This window comes from Puma concolor, chromosome D4 (genome assembly GCF_028749965.1).
Source record: "Puma concolor isolate L17-30 chromosome D4, mPumCon1.1.hap2, whole genome shotgun sequence".
NCBI lineage: Eukaryota > Metazoa > Chordata > Mammalia > Carnivora > Felidae > Puma > Puma concolor.
In genome coordinates this window covers 92,318,446-92,340,565 of record NC_141679.1, presented here as the reverse complement: position 1 = coordinate 92,340,565, position 22,120 = coordinate 92,318,446, and the positions used below count along the sequence as shown (strand labels likewise).

General features: G+C 62.8%; 1 protein-coding gene across 1 annotated transcript; it reads right to left on the bottom strand.

The window, feature by feature from the left end:
* Positions 1-256: 256 nt before the first annotated feature.
* Positions 257-20,608, bottom strand: DBH (dopamine beta-hydroxylase). The gene is made up of 12 exons (XM_086684429.1): positions 19,854-20,608; positions 17,256-17,402; positions 15,388-15,645; positions 14,301-14,477; positions 13,546-13,648; positions 10,068-10,234; positions 7,043-7,186; positions 6,609-6,647; positions 5,886-5,945; positions 2,292-2,419; positions 1,758-1,917; positions 257-816 (listed from the first exon to the last, which is right to left on the bottom strand). The coding sequence occupies exons 1-12, from the start codon at positions 20,169-20,171 to the stop codon at positions 685-687; spliced, it is 1,833 nt and encodes a 610-aa protein (XP_086540555.1). The 5' UTR covers positions 20,172-20,608; the 3' UTR covers positions 257-684.
* Between the last annotated feature and the right edge of the window lie 1,512 nt (positions 20,609-22,120).

The window sequence follows — 22,120 nt, the reverse complement described above, 5'->3', positions numbered from 1 at the left end:
CACCGCAGGCCGCCGAGGAAAGCAGCCGGGGCTGATAACTCCACCTCCCCAAGGAGCTGGCACCCAGATCCCCGTCTGGGTCTCTGCCGACTCATCTCTCAGTGCTGGTGAGACTTGTTAGCATTTCCCTTTAGGTGGGCGAAAATATCTGTTTACCCTGGGAGAGAGCAGTCTCCCCAGGCAAATCTCTAACTAGCTAAGTGGCTGTCCTGCCTCCGTGGCAGGGAAGACGCCCACTGTGACAAAGGAGCCACTCTGCAGGGAAACGTTTAAGTAGCACGTGTACCCAGAGCGCACCGACACAGATCGCCATCCACGGGGGCTGGGGACGCGGGGGTCGTGTCGGGGGGTCTGCCCCGCAGCCAGGACCAGCCCCTCTCAGCGAGGTAGGCGGGGCTTTGGGGGCACTGGACTCTAGGCCACCGAGGGGGGTGTGGAGAAGGCCTTGGTCGCCCCCAGTCCCAGGTGGGTCAACAGGGGACTCTCACGGGACCCTCTCCGCATGCAGGGGATCCTTGAGGGGCAAACGCCAGAATGGACCATGGTATTAGGCCGGGGGGGAGGGGGGTTGGGCCCTGCCCGTTCATCCTGGGCACACGGGGCTCTTCACAGAGTGGGGGTGCACAGAGCTGGTGTGATCCCACAGCCGTAGCATGGAGTGGGGAGTGAGAGATAGTCCCCCACTCAACCTTTGCCCCCACCAATGTTGACCACAGTGTGGCTGGAGGGGCTCTGATCCTGGCTGGCTGGGCAGCGAGAGGTGGGCTCTTCTAGCTTGGAGATGATCTCAGGCAGAGGCTGCCGATTCCATTCACCCTGCAAGGAAAGGACCAGGAGGTAAACTGAGGCTGGAGGGGTGAGATGGGGCACCGCCTTCCCAGCCACTTTTCCCCGTGACCTCTTGGGCTCTTGCCCTCTAATTCACCTTATCCCAGCCCAACTCACTTTCCTTCCCTCCGGTTGGAGTCACCCCCGTCCCCACCCCACCCCCGACCGCCTGTCCCTCACTTCAACTGTCACCCAGATGAAGCAAAATCAGAGGCCCCGGGTGTAGGCTTTTTAGCCCCTCCTCTCCAACAAGGCTGCACCAGATGCCACGTTTTCAACCACATGAGATGTCCACGCCGCGTCTCTCTCCCGAGCCAGCGTCAACCCCGCCCTCGGTGCCGGGAATGTTTGATTCGGCAATTAATCTGGCTCCAAAGGGCAGGAGATCTGCCTCCCAGACTTGCAGGCTCGCAGACCTTTCCACACCCCACCCTGCACCGGCCCGGCCTCCACCGGCTCGCGCTCTGCTCTCGGGAAGAAGTGAGATGCCCTTGGACCCCAGCGGGCCCCACACAAGGAGGCCCCACCAGCTTCAGACTGTTCGGCTTCTCGCCTGCCCCTCCCCCCTGCCCCTTATTTCTGGGCTCTGGGGGCGTTGCTGGTGCCCCACTCACACCACCAAGACAAGCCCCGGGGTGTGATGTCGCCTGGGAGAGGGCCATCAGGCCGATCAGCCTCCCCGCTGCAGGCCGTCTGTCTGTCTGGGCCCGTCTGCACCACCGGGTTTCTCCAGCTGTTCGGAGGGAGCGCTTTTTGCCAGCTTCTTGGGGCGCAGCCCATCGCTCCCTCCCGGGGTCCTCGGCGGGGCCTGGGGCGCACAGGGGCAGTACCCGGGGGACCTGCTGCCGGGCGGGGGTCGGAAGGTGTGAGGGTGTCGCCTCGGGCGGGTGGCCTGCTCCCTGCGGCTCCCCCGCCCCCCACGCACGCACCTGGAAGCGGACGGCCGAGGACTTGTTGCAGTGCATGGAGATGGGGGCGAAGCCGTACAGGGCCCTGAGCACGTCTCGATTGAAGGAGTTCCAGGGAACCGCGGCAAACTGCTCAGGGACAGAGGCCTGGGGGCAGGTGCACACTTCCTCACCATTGAACCTGGTGGGGGGAGGGGGGAGAAGTGCGGTGGGGCCGATGGGGTGGCGGTGGGTGACTCCCCACCCCCCCCCAACAGGTGGACTCAGGCCGCCTCCTCCCTGACCCTGCCGCCTCCACGCCAAGCGGGGGCCGGGAACGGCCGCTCCAGGGTTGGGCCCAGAGGGTTCCTCGGGCCAATTCCAGGCTCAGCAGGACAAGAGGACGGGGATCTATCAGTGATGCCTGCCATGGGCCCCTCACAGGGCAGCACGTGCTCCCAGAACTCGGCCTGGATTGCTCACTCTTCCCCAGCTGCCTGACGGTGGGGGGGGGGGGTCCTCCGCCACGCCCGGGGACGGAGACCCCAGGCAGGCACACTCCCGTGGAACTGTCACCTGTTCACCAGGTGGAAATACTCCCGCAGGAAACCCGGGTCCACGGTGCTCTTGCAAAGCTCCAGCTGCGTCTGGGGATAGTAGTGGACGTAGTTGACGCACATCTCCTCCAGGATACCAAAGCCCCCCTGCGAGATGGGGAGGACGCCCGTCAGGACCGGTGCCTCGTGGGGCGCCACCACCGCCGGCTTCCGGGCCTGTTCACCGCCTTCACTCGCTGGGGCACAGCACGGGTGGTGTTCCGAGTGAGCAAAGTCCCTGCCTGCTGGGGATTCCCTGTCTCCCTTGACGGGACAGACAGACAAGCAAGCCCGCCGGTGGCCACGAGTGACACGGGGGTGTCAGCGCGCCCATTTTATGGATATGGAAACTGAGTCCCGGGGAAGGTAAGGGGCAAGGTCTGAGTGGACACGACCTCCCAACGTTGGCTGAGGAGGGGTCCCCTTGCCAGCGGGAGCCTGGGGACAGAGGACAGCGGGGAAGAACTCCCCTCACACCGTGGAACCCGCACCGTCTACCGGTCGTTTCCAGAACTCGGCTCTGAGGCGGGGGATGGCAGCCTCCCAGGGCCACCCTGCGGCTTTGTCGTGTGGGAGGGGGCAGAGTGGGTTCTTCCAGCCGCCTCGGGCTTCAGGCCCCTGGCCCGGTCCTTGTTTTTGCAGCCCAGACCCCGGAGGAGCAGGAAGTAGGCGGCCGCGGGGAGCGGGACTGGAGGAGAGGCTCCGTGTGGCAGCGGTTCCACAAGAGAACGGCCAGCCCAGACCCCCGTGGGCCGCCCTGGCCACCTGTGCCGTGTCCTGGGCTCCCGGCCCCTTGTGCATGTTGATGCGGGCCTGGCTGGGGGTGCGGCGTGTGGCGGGCGGGGGCGTTTGGGGAAAGAGGGGCACTGCTCCTTGGCAGTAGAGACAAAGTCTGCACAGAGCCCAGCCGAAGGCCCGTCTCAGCCCCGTCCCGGTGAGGACGCTGCTCTCGAGGAGGTCAGCGCGTTCACACAGGAAATTTCCTGTGAGCTGATCTGCCTGGCTCCTGGGCGGCCCCCACCGGACGGTGTTACCTGTGTTGTTTTCCGGTTCCCCAGGGCCCCGGGGGCCCTGAGTTTATCGCCTGGCCTGGCCGCAGACGGGGAGGGTCACCTCTCTCGTTCGGTTCCAGAGCCCCCTCGCACGCCGCGCCCCGGGACGGCCAAAGAGAGTCCTGACCCCGGAAGGCTCTGCTCATGCGAGCCCTCCCTTCACCTTCGCCTCAGGATGGAAATCACATCCCAAAGCCCCTGTCTCTCCGGTGCAGGCCAGACGATGAGTGCCTGCTGGGAGCCCGTCAGCTGCCCTGCTCCTTGGTCCCTCTGGGGTGATGACAGTGACAGTTGAGAGGAGGGAGTGGGGCAGCTGGGGCCTCGGCTAGAAGAACTTGGCGTCTGAGACATCGGGGGTAGCCTGGCCTGAACATCCTGGGACCGGACACCAGTTGACCTCAAGGAGGCGGGTGGGGCAGTGACCATGGCCCTCGCAGAAGTAACACTGGGTGGGGGTGGGGCTGGGGGGTCCCCTTCACTGCCCCGCCCTGGCCTGCGGCCCTGGCAAGCCCACCTGCGGAATGGGGAGATACTGCAGTCCTGCCAGGGGCCTGGCTCATTGTACAGGAGCTCAGAGCTCTGTAGGGAGAGGCGGCCCCTGTGAGCTCGGCGGTTGCACCAGCCCTGCTGCTTGTGGGGCCGAGGGCCCTTGGCTGCTCCCCCAGCACTGTCTCCCCCTGGAACCTCCTCACAGGGTCCTGGGGAGGCTTAGAGGGTCCCTAAGCTCAGACAGGGTGAGCCGTGGGACCCAGCCCGCCGTGTGGAGAAAGCAGTCCCTGTTAGCAACTGTTGCTCTGCGTACTGAGCCCCTCCTCGAGACAGAAGCAGCGGCTGTGGGGTTCAGGCCAGGGCTGTGTGCCTGCCAAGGTCTCCTACTCCCCGAGTTTATGACCATGGACCCGGAGAAGCTGTCACCCCAAATCCAGAGGGAGGAAGGGAGGAATCGTGCCTCAAGCGCATTGCGGGCACACGGCCGGTTATCAGCTGTGTGACCTCCAGCAAGCGTCTTCCCTCTCTGAGCCCCAGCTCTCACCTGTGAGAACACAGAGCCCCCTCCCTTGACGACCGGTGGGAAAAGCAGTGACGTGCTACCCCTGGGTACATCTCGGAAGAACCCCGAGGACGTGACGCTGGGGGCAAGACGCCCGTCAGGAAAGAGTGCGGATGACATGACTGCATTTACCTGAAGGCCCCGGGGTGGGCAAACCCACAGAGGCGGAAGGCAGGACGGGGGCCGCCTGGGGCTGGCGGCTAAGGGGGCAGGGTTCTTTTTGCAAAGAGGACACGTTCTGACCTCGACAGCGCGGGTGGTTGCACGCAGCTGTGCCGAGCCCAAAAAGTCACTGGACGGCACACTTTACATGGGCGAATCGTCTGGCATGTGAAATACGTCTCGATAAAGCCGCGAGTGGGGTGCCTTGGGGGGGGGGGGCTCTAGCCCCAGGTCTGTTCCTCCGGGAGCCTCGAGGTTCTCGGGATGGTAACGGCGGGGGGGGGGGGGGGACCACGGTGACCAACAAGACAATTAGCAAAGCCGTGTTGGCCGGCGGTCAGCTTGCCAGGACAGCCCTGGTCTATGCCTGCCGAGCACGCGTGACTATTAACAGCACTGGCTTCCGAACTCTACAGAGTGCACCGGCCGGGTGACGGTGTCGGGGACCTGCGTATGGCCACCCACCACACAGCCAGCCCTGAAGACAGTGTCTCCTCCCGGGCCACCCACAGTGCAGCCCAAATGCATCCATCCACACCCTTGCCCGGCAGAGCCAACCCCACACCTGCACGGACTTTTCTTTGCCAAAAGGCCCCAACGGGAATGGCGTGAAAATTAGTGTTTCTGTGGCCCGTTTATTTTTGCCCTCAACAGTCTGCAGGCTTGTCACCTAAGGTCCGGGGGTGTTCTCAGTCCTCGGGGGCCTTCCCCAGCCTCCCTCTGCCCGGGCACTCGGTCACCTTGCCCTGCCCCCACCTCCCCCCCTTCCCTACTCGACGAGGCCCCCCTGGCCCCGGCCCCTGGGCCCTCCCTGTTCTGGGTTTTAGTGTTTATTCCAACTCTGCCTGTCTCCCTGGGTGATGGAGCTCCGCACAGACAGGGATCAGCCGCACGCCCGTCTCCCCGGCGTCCGCACACAGGTGCTGATGTGTCTACTGCAGAGGCTCTCAAACTCAGGCAGGCGTCAGAGTAACTTGGGGGTGCTTCTTAAACCGGAGACGGCCACATGTCACCACCCAAATTCCGACTCAAGGTCTGGAGTGGAGCCTGTGAGTTTTTGCTTCTCCCAAGTTCCCAGGGGGGCCTGGCCGAGGGACCCCTACCCCGAGAACCTCCAGTTTACCGAATGAATGAGGGACGGCACCCCCTGCCCTCCAGCAACCTACGCTCTAGGTAATGAGTTAAGACTTGTCCTCCCGAAAGGGTAGAAAGCCCCAAAAGGGACCGCCCCCCCCCCCCCCCGCGCCGCCCTGCCCCCGGCCTCACACGTTCCGTGAGCAGGAAGCAGGGAAAAGTCAGCGCGACTTACCACGGTGGCCAGCTCCCTGTCTTCTGTGTTGTACGTACAGGAAGTGACGAGCACGTCCCCCTGGGGAGCCAAGCCAAGAGACGCTCATCAGCACCTGTGCGCTTGGGGGTAACAGGTGCACCGGGCTGCTCCCACGTTTGACCAAACCCCCACAGGAGGAGAGAAAGGCACAAAGGCACGTGTCATGGTCCTCAGTCATCCATCAATTACTGAGGAACCTCAGGGTGGCCTCCGGGCCCCCCACACGTGAGGGTCAAAATCTGGGTGTTCCCAGCGACTGACTGCCCATTGGCATTGGCTTCTGCGCCCCTCAGTACCCAGGTCACAGGCAGGCAGGACTGTTGTGCGGACCGGTTGCTCACGTCACAGCCCATGGGTGAACTGGGGCAAGCCCCGGCCTGAGCCCCGGCTCCCCTTCTGCATGATCAGGGGCCCCACCAGCGACCCCCATGCCTTTGTCTTTCCCTAAAGCTCAGGGCTTGTTGCTGGCTGATCAGGCATGTTGCCTGTGCACCAGGCCCCTCGGGGCTGCCTGCGCCGGGCCCTCTGAGGCCTCGGTCACGTCCTGGTGGACCTCACCGTGGGATGGCCCCAGCCCCCGCCTCGCGTGGACGTGCTTCTAGAAGTCCTCACACGGCCCGTGCCGCCCTTCGTGCCTTTCTCTCCTCCTGTGGGGGGCACCCCCGGCCCTCCCCGCCTCCCCGTTCCTGACTGGGCACTCACCGGGCGCACGGACACCATCTTCTTCAACATGCGGATCTCCTGGGTGGGTGGAGGGGAGAGTTCAGAGGGCTGGAGACCAGCTCCCAGCCACCTCTCCTCTGCAGCCCTCTGGGGCCATGCTCCCAGCCCCTCGGGGGGGAAGCCAGGACCGGTCAAGTGTGGCCTCCAGCCAGAAAGGGTTTAGCCCCAGAAGGTGGTATTCCGGGACGGACTTCAGCATCGTAAAGCCACATGCCAGAATTTGCCACCGGAGTCCCTCCCTTGGATTGAACCCCCAAAGGGGAGGGGCTGGCCGCTGTGAGCTCTCAGGTGTCTGGCCTGGCCCAGGATGAGGAACCCGACATGGGCATGCTCCGGTGGCCGTGGGAGACAGAAGGGGAAACAGGCCCCCAGCCCGGGGACCGAACGGGCCCCGCGGGGCGGGCGGCCCCTACCTGGAAGTGAGGGCTGTAGTGGTCGTCCCTGTTCACAATCTCCATCTCTCGGCCGTCCCGGACCAGCACAGTGACCACCTTCCTCCCCGTCAGGTGTGTGTGGAGCTGGGAAGCGAAGATGTGGATCCCTAAGGGAGGCAGGGCCTGCAGGGCGGGGCGGGGCGGGGGGGGGCAGGGTCAGAGCCCGGCACGCGGGGGACCCTGCCACCTGCCCTCGTGCTGACCGCCAGCCCGGATCGCGGGCCGCGGGACAGCGACACCACCGAGCCCGCGTCCCCAGAACGTCTGCCCTGCCCAGCCTCGTCTTTCTCCCTGGACGGTTGAGTCCCCATCAGGAAACTCCGCAGGGAGGGAGCTGCCCGCAGAGCGGTGTCACGGTCACGGCCCTGGTCTTCCAAAGCAGCTGTCTGCGAGAGCCTGCAGAGGCTCGTCAGGGGGTGCAGCCGGCTTCCTTCTTCGAGCCCCTGAAGGCCACTGCGTTCACTTTTCATGCACTCAACAGACTTTAAGGGGAGCGCCCGGTGGGCAGGGGGCCACCCGGGTGAGCACAGTGGGACCCCCCCGGCTCGGCGGGCTCGGGTCCAGTGCTAGGCGGTCCCGTCCAGCGCCCGCCGGGCACCAGCATCAGCAGCTGCCCTGTGGCACGACCCGCGGGAGACCTTCCCCTGCTTCACGGTCACGCTGTCTTCCGGCCGTGGCACTGACCGCCGTGGCACTGAGCGTGGAGGCCGTCGGCTGGCACTCAGAAGGGGCCTCCAGCCCTCACATCGAGACTGCCTGCCCTCCCCGTTGAGGCGTGAGGGGACTTCCCAGAGGAAGGACGCTCTCCCTGACGTCACGTGGACTTGGCTTCGACAGAATGTTTCCTCAAACGGTTACACGCGTGAAGCGTTTTCCCCACCCCCCGTCTCCCCGACGACACCCCACCGTGCTCCGCTCTGCTCCGTCCACACTGTTGGCGGCTCGGGGGCTCCTGCGGCCATGGCTCTGTCGCCGAGCGACCCCAGGCTGCGGAGATTTCTGCCCGTCGGCTGATTTCACCTCGTGCTTTCCCTCTTGCCCTCCACCTGCTGCTGTCCTGCCCTTGGCATCTTGGAAACTTCCGGCCCCCGCTCAATGACTTGAGGCTGGGAAGGCTTATGGCCACGCCTGTGACGACTGGGAGCCTCCGCTTGCTTGCGGGACCCTGGGTTTCTCTCCCCGCGGCCCCAGAGGCTGGTCGCTCGCCCGGGGGCCTGTGGTCTCGAACGCTATACTTTTTCTTGGCTTGTCCATCTGGACGAGGATATGTCGACCACACCGGCCTTTCAGCTGCCGAATTTATGCCCCTCGGTGATGTGCTAAAGGAGAGACAGGACCAGACTCTGTGGAGACCCTTCAGCAGGTTTTCCACATCATGCGATTTTCAGAAAAAACGTACTATTTGAAGGGGAAGAGGGGCAAACTGAGTTTTTCTCTCCTGGTGGTAAAGTATCTGGAGGCTGGTCTACATTCCCAGGAAGGACGCTCTCCCTAACGTCACGCAGACTTGGTTTCGACAGAACATTTCCCAAAACGCTGGCTAGAGGCATTCTCCAGAGGTCAGAGTGCCACGGAGCCACTTGCCCTGGTGCGTCCTCAGTGGGTCACGCCCCAGGCCCACGCCTGGGGCCACAGAGCCTCTCCAGTGGCAGGAGGAATCACCGACGGGAGCTCTGGGGGTGTGGGCAAGAGCGCCAGATGCTGGTCTCAGAAAAGAAGAAACCGATCGAGGCTGATGGCTCGATCTCTCTTCGGCTCGGGGAGCCCACGCGGAGCACAAGTCCACGTGGAGAGCCAGCTCGCTGGGGAGACACGCACACCCGATGCCACGTCGCAAAGCAGCCCGCTGCGGTGGCCACAGCTCTGCAGGTCAGACCCACGCGCGCCTCCGCGCCGTGCACCTGCTCGGACTGTGGCCCCGGCCCCCGGCTCCTCGGCTGCAGGGCGTGGCGGTCAGCGCTTACCCAGCGGGGCGCTGTGGGAAGCCAACGGTGTGGCGGCATTCGCCACAGACAGAAAACAAAAAGAACCCCCCGCAACAAATCTAAGACGAGCCAACACCCCGCTAGGAAAACAAAGTTGTGAGCAGATGTTCACAGGAAAGAACACGGCGTATGAGACGAATGAAAAGACCCTCACCGTCAAGCTCTACAAAGAGTCGGGGAAATTCACGCTCAACAGTGAAGCGTTCTTCCAAGTGACTGGGGAGATATTGAAAATATTGATAGCGTGGCGGGGGTGGGGGGAACAGATACGCTTTCTGGAGGGCACTTTGTGAGATTTGTTCAAATTCAAGCTCACGGCCTCTGTGCGGGGCATCTTCTGGACTCTACCTGAGAAAACGTCTTCCTGGTGTGCAAGGACGTCCCAATAGCCTTCTTCTCTCGTGGTCGGTGAGAAGTCGGCAGGGGTCTGCACACGGGTGGCTAGGGGGCAGGTGGACACAGGCGGGGCCGGACGAGGCAGGGGAGCGCCGAGGGCACAGAGCCTGGGAAGGCACCGCCGCTCCTTTGGAAGCGAGGTCCCCACCGCCTGCTCCGGCTCTACGTGCCGACCTGCGCCCCACCCGCCCTCGCACGGCCCCGAGATCGGTGCCCCCTGGCCGCGGCGGTCTGGCCCTGGTGAGGTCCACAGTGGAACCACGCTGGGTGAGGGCATGTGGCCGCCAAAAGGCAAGTGAGTGGCAGGACACATGTCTCCTATTCGGTCCGTTTGCTTTTAGACAGCACATATAAGGGCACGTCGCAATTTATAGTCTGGAAGGACACAAAGGAGCCGAAAACGGAGTGTCTGGGGCGGGGGGAGGGGGGCTTTATCTGCAGTACCCGTGGTTTAGCGGTGAATGCACGTCTGTCTTATTCTCGGAATGAAAGCCTAGTTTTCAGTGCGGCGCGAGGAAGCGCTGGCCGGCACGTGCTGTAGACCGGGTGGGAACCGCCCGTGGGACCCCAGCCGGGGGAACCAGAGCGAGGGAGGGTGAGGTGCCCGGCCCAGCCCCGCTTACCAGCTGGGTGCACTTGTCCGTGCAGTAGCCGGTGAGGACGAAGGCCGTCTCCCGCGGGGGGATGGCCATCACGGGCGAGTACACAAGCCCCAGCTCCATGATGCCCGCGTCGAAGCGACGTAGCGTGGCCGTGTAGTGCAGGCGGATGCCCGAGGAGTCGCGGCGGCCTGGCAGAAAGAGGGGCGCAGGGGAGCGGAAGGGCTCGCGGCTGCCCCTGCCGGTCGGCCCCGTGCTCTGGCTCCGGCAGCCCCCCCAGCCGCCCTCGGCCGTGCCCTGCACCTGCTCCCACACCTGTTTATGCCAGGCGTTGACGCGCTCTGTGCGACACCCACGTGGAGAGAAAGAGCCGTTGTTTCTATGAAAACTAAGTTGATGCTTTGGGAAGACTTGATAAAGGCGGGTAACGAAAACCGAGCGATGCGTCAGTGGGGGGTGAGGCGCCCGCGAGATATCTAGAAAGCTCGCAACGCCTCAGGCGGCTTTGCAAATGCTCTGATGCTCTCCCCCCCCCCCACCCCCACGTTCAGAGGCATCTGCCCTGGAATCTGTGCAAATAGGAGGGTGGGGAACGGCGTCCGCCCCAGCCTGCCCCCCCCCCCCCACCCAGGAGCCTCCAGCCCCTGACAAACGTGGGCGAGCGAGGGCGTCCGCGTGTTCTAGTCGACAAGAAGCAGCCTCCCACTTTACTCCTTTGATTACCGCCCTGCAAGGTCAAGGCAGACCCAGGGCGTGCGCTGAGGGCATCGCAAAACAACGGGAGCGGGAGGGTGGGGCCCTGGAGCAGGGCGGGCGTTGGGCTCACGCACGATCCCGGACTCCCCTTGGCCGACAGTGTGCTGTTGTCTCAGACAAGTCGCCGTCCTCCTCTGGGCCTCTCTGGGCTCAAATTCAAGAGCCTCCTCCAAAGGAGAACTCAGGGCTTCTGCCCATCACTGTCCAGCCACACCGGCCCGTTCTTCTTGTGGTTTGCTAATTGCACAGTCCGTGAGGCTCCCCGGGCAGGCCTCCCAGCGGTCACATGAAACTGATGGTCAGAGGTCAGGGATGCTGGCAGCCACAGGCACAGCCACACAACCACGTGGCCTCCAGGAGCCCCTGCTCTACCCCTGCCCGGAATCGGTCAGCCGAGGCCCCACATATGTCAGGGCAGAGCCCTGGGCCAGTCCCACGGTGGGGGGGGGGGGGGGGAGGGGGGAATAAGGGGGCGGACGTGGCTTCACCGCTCAGAAAGTACTGCAGAGCTGGGACATGGGCAGAGGAGCCCGTGTCACTGAAGAATCATCCGCCCCGATTTATAGATGAGGAAACTGAGGCTCGCAGCCTGAGCTGGAGACCCTGCCCAAGATCGCAGGCCGGGAGAGTGTCGGGGCGGGATCTGAGCCCGGAGCATTGCCAGGGGCTGCGGACTCACTGTTCATTCACCCCGAGGTGGGGCCAAGATCGTCCCCTCTTGCCTCTGCCTCCCCCTGCCCTACTCCCGGCCCCCCCATCCCATGCAATGTCCAAACTCAGCCTCTGTATCTCTGGGCTGGTTACATCAGAGGATAATAATAACAAGGGAGATGCCATTGGTTAAAATTCAGATGGGGATTAAATAATGAAATAATTGTGGCATTTTGATATTTATAGAAAAGCGGCCCATCTCCAGATTTGTGAAGTGACTGAGCGTCCTTATATTTGGCAAAGGATCCATAAATATAACCAGATAATCAGGAAGAGACAGACCTCCCTGACGCTTAAAGAGTTTTCAAAAATCCATTTGCTTTTAGGTTTTAAATGAGCAATAAATCCCATATCATGCTAAAGCCCGAGCTGACTTATGCCCTGCTCTGTGCACACTATAGATAATTCCGGGGGTGGCAGAAAGTGTTAGTTACGCCGCCAGGACGACAAGCACTGGCAGCCGCTGACGGAGCACACCCCGGTGCCCACGTCCAGCGGGGGCCGCAGGCCAGAGCTCTGCCAGCCTCAGGACAGCTGCATGGTGGGGGGAGGGGTTCCCCGCCAGGGTCATGCAGCGAGCGAGGCACGGGCTGGGGCCCAGCCTGATGTTCCTGCTCTCATCTCTCAGACTATTCTGTTCCTCATGCACACAAATGAAAACAAACATCCCTTAAAACAAAACCAAAAAAAAAAACAGACAGAGAGCTAGAAGAACAGGGCGATGTGGCCGTACGGGGCAGAAGGTGCCGGGGCAGCAGAGAGATGGAAACATTTCTATTTCTGATGAGGCGGCAAACTGGCATCGCCATCCCAAACATCCACCCTGGTCGTCCGCCTGCAGGCACGGGGTGATCCAGCAGCCAGCGCTGCCCAGGGCAGACATCGCTGAAAAGCGACAGCACTGCCCTGCTGCAGCCCCGGCCAGCCTCGGGTGCCCTTCCAACAGGAGCCCCGTGCCTCTGCTGAGGGTCAGTTAGAGGAGCCCCCGTCACAGAACCACGTGGATAGAAAGTCCCACAGGCGTGCTCGGGCTCCAGCGTGCGACTGCTGTGTTGGGCTTCAAGGAGCAGGGGGGAAGCTCACAGCCAGAAATGCCGCCCCCTCCCCCAAGCCAGGCACTCTTCCCTTGACCTGAAGATAGTCCTGGGGGGCAGTGCCTTCAGCGGGCCGGCCGTCGCAGGGTGGGTGCTGGGCAGGGGCCACGCTGGCCCCAGAGTGGCCTGCCGTCCTGCCGGGTGGCCCTGTTCCGGCCCAGCCAGTTGTGGGGAGGGCAGAGGCATCGGGCCTGGATGCTGGAGGCCACCCGTTGGGGGGGGGGGGACAGTTAGAGACAAGAGGCAGCTACTGGTCTGACGGCCTCAGAGAAGTGGGACTTCCAGGGAAACCGGGGACAGTGCTCTGGCCCGGGACCTCTCCTCACTGAGCTTGAGCCTATCGGCCCCACTACAGAGCGAGGACGGGGTGTGGGGAGGAGGGCGGGCCGCTGGACCGAACCAGTACCTAAGTGATTCCTTACAGCTCTGGAGTCTGCCCCACCTTGGCGGTTCAGGTGTGGGTCCAGCCACTGGAGGATACGTGGCTGAGGCCGCCCACGGTCCAGACCCAGACCTCCTGGCCCCTCCTGCCCACTTTGCGGCCCTGGTGGGGGTCCCTTCACCCTTCGCCCTTCACCCCTGGGCCTTAATTTCCTCATCCGCAAATGGGCAAGAAACCTCTGCCTGCCTTTCCCAGAGGGTGGTTCTGGCAGTGGGTGCGTTCGAGAAAGATGGGGGTGCCGAGCCCCCACTGCGTGGGGTGCAGCGATGAGCCAGCCAGCCGGGGCCCCGTCCCGGGGAGTGCTCTGCCGTCACGGGAGAGGAGCAGAGGGAAAGGCCTGAGAGGCTGCCATGCCTCGATGGGGCGTCTGAGGAGGCTGGACCTCGGAGAGTGGGGTCACCCCAAGCCCCTCCCAGACTGCAGCTGGCTGAGTCCCCGCACAGGGACTCCCCGAGTCCAGGGAGCACAGGGGTAGGAATGCGCGCTCAGAGATCCGTACCTTGGATCTTCAGCGGGTTGTGGTAGTGAACTTCCAGACGGAGAAATCTGGAGGACCCGTTGCCCCCAAAAGCAAGGCCTGCTTCCTCCGGGTAATAAAAGGCCTGCAGGGTGGGGAAGGAGGAGTGCCAGGCCGTTTGGGCACCGCAGCCCAGACAGGCAGACCGGCGTCTCATGAGGGGCTCCCAGACGCGGGTCGGGGCAAACCCACCCACCCGTTGGGGCCTGAGCTGCGGCGTGGGGTGTCGGTGAGGCAGCAGGATCAGAACGAGGCTCTCCCGCTGACGGGCAGCTCATTACCAGCCCGCCCGGATGTCCCTATTCAACTCGGGGTCAGGAGTAGAGGGAGCCGGCGCCCCACGGCGAGCCTACCCCCACCCCCGGGCCCTGCGCTCGGCCCTGCGGCGCCCTCTGCATCGGCGGCGGGAGCGGCTGGCGGAAGCCCCTCGGTGCAGCTCGTGGAGGCCGCCAGCCAGGACCACCCTGTGCACAACCCCACATCCAGCGGGGAAATGAGATCGATACCCACGAAGTGCCCACGCTCACGTTGTGCACTTTCGTAGAAGAGACTTCCGGGCCCGAGAGCAGTGGGGGCACTGCCGGGCCTGGGGCTGACTTGGGGCGGGGGCCTCTCTGGTGGCCTCGCCAGCACCCTCTGGAGCCTCTCAGACGGAGAGGCCGGGGGACACAGGCGCGGAAGGGGCGGGACCCCAAGGAGTGCAGAGGAGGCCGGGAGAGGGGGGCGGGGGCACGTACCTTGGCACCCAGGGCCCAGGCGGCCAGCACGTGGCGGCAGTAATTGAGGCGTCCGGGCTTCATCTTGGAATCGCAGGGCCCGCTGAACTGGGGGAAGGTCTCAAACTGGGCGGCACACTGGAAGACCTCCATGTGGTGCACCAGGGCCTCGTTGCCCTTGGTGACGATGGGCTCGTACTGGGGCGGGGGGGGGGGGGCGGGGGGGGGGAGGACACTGAGCCCGGGGCGGCGGATGCCTGCCTGCTCACCCCCTGGTGGGGGCTCAGCTCCCCCCGTGGCCCCTGCTTGCCCATCTGTAAAATGGGAGGGCTAAGGGAGGAGCTTCTGGGGCCCAGGGTTTTGAAGGTGGAGCCACCGAGCTGAAGCCAGTCAGAATCTTCCAGAAGCCCACAAAGACCTCCAGAGTGAAGGCAATAAGGACCCTGGCCAACCATTTCCTGATAAGGTGGGGACAGGAAGGCAGCTGTCCTGGGCAAGGACACAGAGACTGCCCTGAGGGCTAAGCCTGAGCCCAGGCGGACCCGGCCGGCCACCCCTGTGGGTCTTTGCGCACTCCCACAACCTCTCTGGGCTGTGCTTTCTCTGCTGGAAACAGTGGTAACAAAATACTACTGGGGAGAAGAGCGAGCCCCCCCCCCCCCCCGCAGGGCCAGGAAAATAGGTGACAATCAGCCACTAACAGCCGCTATCCTCGCAGTATATCTCTGGGTGGGTGTTTAGAGCAACTGAGGTCTGAATTGAGCTGTTTTTTTGTGAGGGGGATGTGACCTGATAGACAGACAGACAGAATCAGTGTCCTTTGGTCCCGCCTAGGAAGTTGGGCCACAGGGGCCCGGGGAGGGTGGGCTGTGAGCAAGGTGACAGGATGACAGGGTGACGGGGGGTCAGGAAGTTCAGACCGTGCCCCAGGTTCAGGCGGGAAGAGGACATCGGGTTCAAGCTGAGCCGCGGACGGCTTTCCAGCACAGGGACGTCTCTGCACGCCCCTCCAAAGCCCCAGGTGGAAAGCAGAGCTGGGACGAGGCCCTGGGGCCCGGGCCGCCCGCCATGTGCCCTCCGCCCCCCCCCCACCCCCACCCCCAGGTACCATGACGATGTGGTGCCGGGAGAAGCCGTCTGGAAGCTCAGTGATGTGGCACCAGTATGTGGTCAGCTGGCCGGGGATCAGGATGTCCGGGGTGCGGATCTCCATGGTGTGCGTGTCCACGGGCAAGGCCGGGATGGGGATACTGGGCTTTAACAGCTGTACCCTCTGCAGCCCCGTCTGCAGCCCCGAGGTGTTGATGGCCTCCAGCGTCCGGAACGGCTCCTCCAGGACCCCGTATACCAGGTGGACGGTGCCATCCTGCAGCCAAGACACCCAGACGCCCCAGAGCTGGGCTCCTTGGCACCCGGGGCCGGCCTGGCCCCTGCCTGCCTCACCTGGCGGGTGACACGCCCGGTTCGTGTCTCTGCGAGGCAGGGGTGTCTTTGAGGCTCCCCAAGGACCCGGCCGAGCCAGGCTAATCACCCCACAGCCCACAGCTTGCACCAGGCGTCACGATTCTCCTTTCCAAATACGTTCTGGCCTCGTCCTCTAGGCATCGGTTCAGCTAGCCACTGCTGGGCCGGACCAGCCGGCCCACCTCAGACATCTGTCCCCTCCACCGCCCCCAGGGTCACCGGGGACAAGCTGTGGGTCATCACCTCCGGTCCCGTGAACAGCTCAGCGTGAGGAGTCAGCGCCCCCACGAAGAGAAACAGACCAACTCGAGGCTTTGCGACAGAAACATTGGACTTGGAGAGCCGTGCCGTCCCGCTGGTCCTGGACAGTGCAGACTCGGGAAGCTCCAGGCAGCACCGTGCCAGAGGTCACAGACAGACCCCAGGAGGCAGGGATCTGGGCTTGACCTCCTCCCACCAGCTGCCACGAACGCAAGCCTGTCGCCACACGTGGCCTTCCGTGGTCTTCTGGGCGCCGGTGGGTGTTTTTGTGGGTTTGTATTCCTGACGGGTGGCCGATTTGCTCCCTGAGTTTGCAGCCACCGAAACCTGGGGCCCCTGTGAGCTGCTCTCGCCAAAGAGCGTATCAGAGCTCCGGGCAGGAGACCCCCCAACACCCAGCCCCGAAGCTCTGAGCTGAGTGCACGTGCACATCAGATGACACCCTGCAAAGTGCTTGGACAGGGTCCGCCTGTCCTTGTGTCGTCCGTGGGGAAGGCGGGTCAGGAGCGTGAGGACCCTGTGACCTGCTGGAAGGACACGGAGGGCCCAGCTCTGTCCCGCCATGCCGTGGGGCCCTGGGCAACTCCTTCCCCTGCCTGGCCTCAGTTTCCTTGTCTGGCACACAGACAGCCGGTCACTGCCGTAACGTAAAGTTTACACAAGGTGACCGAGGTCAAAGGGCGCTGGGGAAAATTCAAAGAATTTTGTCTTCAAGGCCAAGCGGGGTTGCTTTTCTGCAGTGGGTGTGTTGGAGCCGCATGAGAAGCCTATGGTGTTTCTGGATCCACCGTGGCTCTGAGCTCCTGGGCAGAGCTGGTGGGGTCTTAGAGGCCAGCCTGCTCTCTCCCCTCCCCCACACTTCACACACAGGTAAACCGAGGACGTCTGGGGGAGGGAGGGACCGGCCCCAAGCCTCACAGCCCGTCGGCAACAGGGCAGGTTGGGAAACCAGGTCTCCTGGGCTCTTTCCAGAATTCCACCTGAAGGTGATGGGCCAGGAGGAGAGAAAGGCAGGAGTAAGATCGTTCTGGTCCCACTTTGAGAGGCTTGGGGGCAGGACCTGCATCTACAACCCTGTTGGCTGTGTGTCAGCCAGGAATACTTCCTGAAGGGGTCAGAGGCTGATAACAGCGCTGGTCTCTTGTCCCCTCCCAGCCGCCTCGGAGATCCTTCCCTGGCTGTCTCTCTGCACGCTGCCCCAGGATGCGGGAATGCTCCACGATCTCCTGAGCACGTGGGGCCACCACCTACCTCAATGAGGTAATCCTTGGGGTCACAGGTGTCAAAGGGCCTCTTGAAGATCAGGCTCAGGCCTTCCGGGGTTCTCCGCGTCCTCAGCAGCTGGTAATCCTGCCGGGAATCCAGGTGGATCTGTCCCCTCTGGTCACTCCAGGCGTCCTGCAGAGACAAGGACCGACCCTGAACACAGGGGCTGAGCGGGAGGGCTAGAGCTCAAGGTTGGTTGCCCACAGTGTGGATCCCAGGGGTCCTCCTGGGTCTGGCGGGGGGGGGTAACTCCCACTTTGTGCGTCTGCCTAGAGATAGCAAAGTCATACTCCAATCCCACTCACTTCCTCTGCGCCTTGAAGCAGGGCTCTCAAATCCAGCCGGGACTCGGGGCGGCTGGTTAGGGACAGGGAGGTCTCCCCGCGGACCTCTGAGACCCCAGGGGACGGGGAGAGGGAGGATGAAGACTCGGGCCTCGGACACCCCAGTGCAACGTGACGGTGTGCCCGCAGAAGCCATCCCAAGCCAGAGTCTCAAACCTCTGGGTACACCCAGGAATCTATTGCTAAGAAGGCACCATGATTGGTGATGGGTGTCTGGGACACAAACCGCTCCCCCCTACCCGTCTGCAGAGGGAGGGGCACAACAGCACGTGGAGACTGGGTCAGATGGGGGAGGCGAGGAAGAAACCCGCCGCGGGGGTTCAGGTGGCTCTCTCCTCCCGTGCCCTCCCTGACCTCACGCACCCCTGAGAGCGAGCACCCCTTCACTCACCGTGCCCCAGGCTTCTCACTCCCCTCGCCCAGCCCTGACCTTGCCTGGAGAGAGTAAACCGAGGCCCAGGGAGGAAATAGGCCTGCGGCATTTTGCCCGGGCATTAGTGGGTGGCTGATCTGACCGAGCCCTGCCCTCCCCTCCCCGCACCGGCCAAAGGCCTCTGTTCCCATTCGGGAACACCACGAGCCCTTGGCCTTGGGATTTTGTTTTTAACCAACTGTGTCCCCAAACATGTTTGCTCCATTTCCTTGAGAAGAAAAAGAAACCTGCAGAGAATTTTGCAACACTTCCCCTAGAGAAAAGCCCCACAGCGAAGCTCCTGCTAAGAGACGCTACTAATTTGCAGGCCTAATTTAAAAAGCAGAGGCAGAAAGTTAGCGTACGAGAGTTCGGCTGGAAATCTAGAACGTATTTGTTGAACGTACGGCTAACGGAGGAAAAACAAGTCTGGCATTTGTTTGCACAGGAGTTTGTTGTGCAAATTAATCTTGCAGTGTGCGGGGGTGGGGGGGGCACCCAGGCTCTCTTGGCAGCTGGCATCGCTGCCCCTCAAGGAGCTCTCGCACTCCTGATCCGGGGGCCCGGCTACTGCCGTTCAGAGCTGGGGCTGCCCCAGGTCTTTCTTGGCCGTGACCCCTCCCCGGGGCCACCGAGCATCCTTACGGCGAGCAGACAGTGCAGCCCAGCAAACCAGATCTGGGCCCCAACCGGGCAACTGCACTCCATTCTGCCTGGGAGGCCCCTGCAGGTTCCACCACTTAAACGGATTAAGAAAAACCCTCTGCTCACAAAGACCTTAAAAAAAAGGTTGCGGGGGACACCTGGGTGGCTCAGTCGCTTGAGCGTCCGACTTCGGCTCCGGTCACGATCTCACGGTCCGTGGGTTCGAGCCCCGCGTCGGGCTCTGTGCCGACGGCTCGGAGCCCGGAGCCCGCTTCCGATTCTGTGTCTCCCTCTCTCTCTGACTCCACCCTGCTCACGCTCTGTCTCCATCTCTGCTCCTCCCCTATTCATGCTCTGTCTCTGTCTGTCTCTGTCTCTCTCTCAAAAACAAATAAACATTAAAAAAAAAAATTAAAACAAAGAAGTTAGACCCTCCTGTGTCTTTTTTTGTGGAGAGAGGTGGGTTTCATCCCCAGAGAGGCCCATCTGGGGCTGAGGGTGGGAGCGGTGGCTCAGGCCAGGGGCTGCCTCCGTGACCTTCACTTCCCTGGAGCTTGTTGAGGGCCCCACAGCCCCTCCATCTCTGGTCTGAAGGGAAACTTCCTCCTTCCTCTACAGTTTACGGTAAAAAATACGGGCAAATTTTGGAGGCGCGGAGTCAAGAGCACCTCCTATTTTGGGTCAGCTCGGTGGGTTTGTACCACACCTGGGCGGGGGGGCGGGGGTCCACACCTGCTCACTGCGCCCTCATGTGCAAGCTAGGTCTGTGGGTGCTTGCTGCTGTGCTTGGCCACGTGCAGCCACCAGGCCCACAGGGTGTGCTGGGGCGGGGGGGGGGTTGGTGCCGGTGGGGGACGCAGGCCCCACCCTCATCGGTGGGGGGCAGCGGATACCTTCATCTGCTTGGCACGCGAGTGGCCGGTGCACAGGCGTGCTGGCGCGCCGCGTCCTGTTTGGGGATGTGCGGTCAGAGACCGCAAGGGCGTCCCTTTTGTCCTCAGATCAGAATCCCCGAGATGCCCGAGCTTGGGGCATAGACTTGGCTAAGGTCAGAGTAAACAGGAAGGCAGAGGAGGGAGAGCTTCCTTTGCTGGGTTAAGAGAGGGGGTGAGTGCAGGGTGAAGGCCGGGCGGGGGCTGGGTGAGGACAAGGTCAGGCGCGCTGGGGTGCGGCACGACTTACCCCAAAGTAGGTGTTGTCTCCGTCGGTCCAGAGCACCACCAGGTCAGCATTTTCCAACTCGCCGCGGTCTGACATCCCAAACAGGACCCCGGCCTTGAGCTCCTGCACCAGGAGTTGGAAGTGGACCATCTTCTGCGTGTAGCTAACATTCCAGGAAAGCTCCAGGGACCCCTCGGGATCCAAGGGTACTCGGTAGGGGAAGGGATTCTCGGGGGGGACCGAGCTCTGCAGTGTGGCCACCAAGATGACCAGAAAGATGGCCACCACCGTGCCATACATGGACGCTGCCTCTCTCGTGCTGGGGCTGGGGACCTGCATGGCCGGGCGAGCTCGGCCGGCCCACTGGGACTTTTATGTCCCGGCCCTCCAGGGGGTGGGCCCAAGCTGCCCCGGTAATCTCATTTGTCTGGTAGGGAATTCAATTGTCCCGGTGACCCTCCCACCAGCCTGTGCCCCGGGGCACACCCTTGCGTCCCTGTCCCTCGCTCTCCTAATCGGCACTAATGACACATGGACATCATCAGCGGGAATTGAAGCCGACTGGCTGATTTCGCTCTGTCTGTATGGTCTCTGCAGAGCCGTCTGGAGAGCGGCCCCTCCCTGCAGCCAGGCCTTCCAGACGCCGTCAGCCCGGCACCGGGCCGGCCACCGGGCGGGCTGTCTGGTCCTGTCCCCGAGCCACACGCAGGATGGGCCCCAGGCCGCCCCATCCATGGATGGGCAGACTGAGGCCCCAAGGGCTTATTTCCAGGGTGACCAGTGAGTAGGTAAGACTGCCGCTGGGGCCCCGGCCCGGTGAGCCATTTCCACGATGCTGGAGGGTGGACCAACTTCAAACTAAAAATAAAAGACGGTCCCCACATAGTCCCTGTGTTTAGACACTCTCTCCATGGCCTGCTGTTCCCACTTTTGTCTCCTGTCTATTTCCTCACAGGCTCCAGCTGGTGCCACGGCTGCTCCAGCAGGAGTGGGTGTACTGCTGGGGGGGTGGGGCCAGATGGCACGGGGTGCATCGCTGGGGGACAGACTTTGCAGAAGAAGGTGCACATGACGGGCCTGCCTCCCTGCCACCAAAGTTCCCAGAGCTATGACGTCCCTTGGCTTTGAGTGGACCCTGCCTGAACTTGAACCCTTCCACACCTGCTGGCCTATAGCCCTGTTTCTCCCACACCTACCACAGGGCCTTTGCACAGATCCATTGGGGCTCACAGCCCTGGTGCTGCCCCCCCAAGTCACCCCCATCCTTCTCTGTGCAGAGTGCATTGACTCTAGTCGGGCTGCCACCTCCAGAAAGTTCTCCGTGACTGCCCTGAATTCGGTCCCTCTCCCCCCAGGCACACGACTCGCTCTCACTCTCCCTCCCTCCATTCCTTCGCCCCCTTCCTCCTCTTCCTCCCCTCTCCGGAGACACCGAGAGCCCAACCGCAGGAACACCGGGACGTCACCAGCTGGCACCCAGCTTTTAGTCCTCAGGTGTCTGCAGAGGCAGGCCTTACACAGGTGGTGCCAGGCTAGGTCTCGTGAACACTGCTCCTTTGGAAGGAATGACTGTGTCTGCCTGAAGATGGAACTGAGGGAACATCCAGCCCTCACGGGACCCTGGCGGTGGTGCTTTCTGCCCCGGCCAGCCAAACCAGACAGGGGAAAGACTGCCGGAAGCCAAGCTGTCCAACCAGCCTGATGGCAGGGCCCGGGCGGTGGACGGATGGGGACTGCACGGCGGCTCACTGAAAGCGAAGTTCCTTGCATTCCCGCTTCTTTGTAATTTGGCCTTAGCGTTGGTCGGGGCAGCCCCCCCCCACCAATGAAATTACCTGGGGATTTGTCGGTGGGGGAATTGCCCACGACGGGCCCCCCGGGAAAAGAACCATTGGGGAAAGAAAGAAGAGTCCACAGGGAAATTACGCAGCCCTACATCCAGCCCTCACCACCCCCTATAAAGACTCCTCTGCCTAAAGGAAGGGTAGCCCCATATATTTCCCAGCCAGGGAGGGGGACAAATGGGTTCGAAATCCCCGCTCTGGCAACAAAGGAATGTGTCTATGGATACAAGTGACTCCGACCCCTAGGCCCACTTGGCCCCCAGGAGGCATTCCAGATGATGATTGGACCTGGTGGGTTAAGGTACAGAATGGTTCATTAGTTCCTAGGTATACATTGTCTCTCTGGGAGCGCATAAGGCGTGGGTTCCCAGGGCCCTCTGGGCTCCCTCCCGACACCCCAGACCAAAGCGAATACTTTTGTTCCTCATACGGCAAATGGTTCAA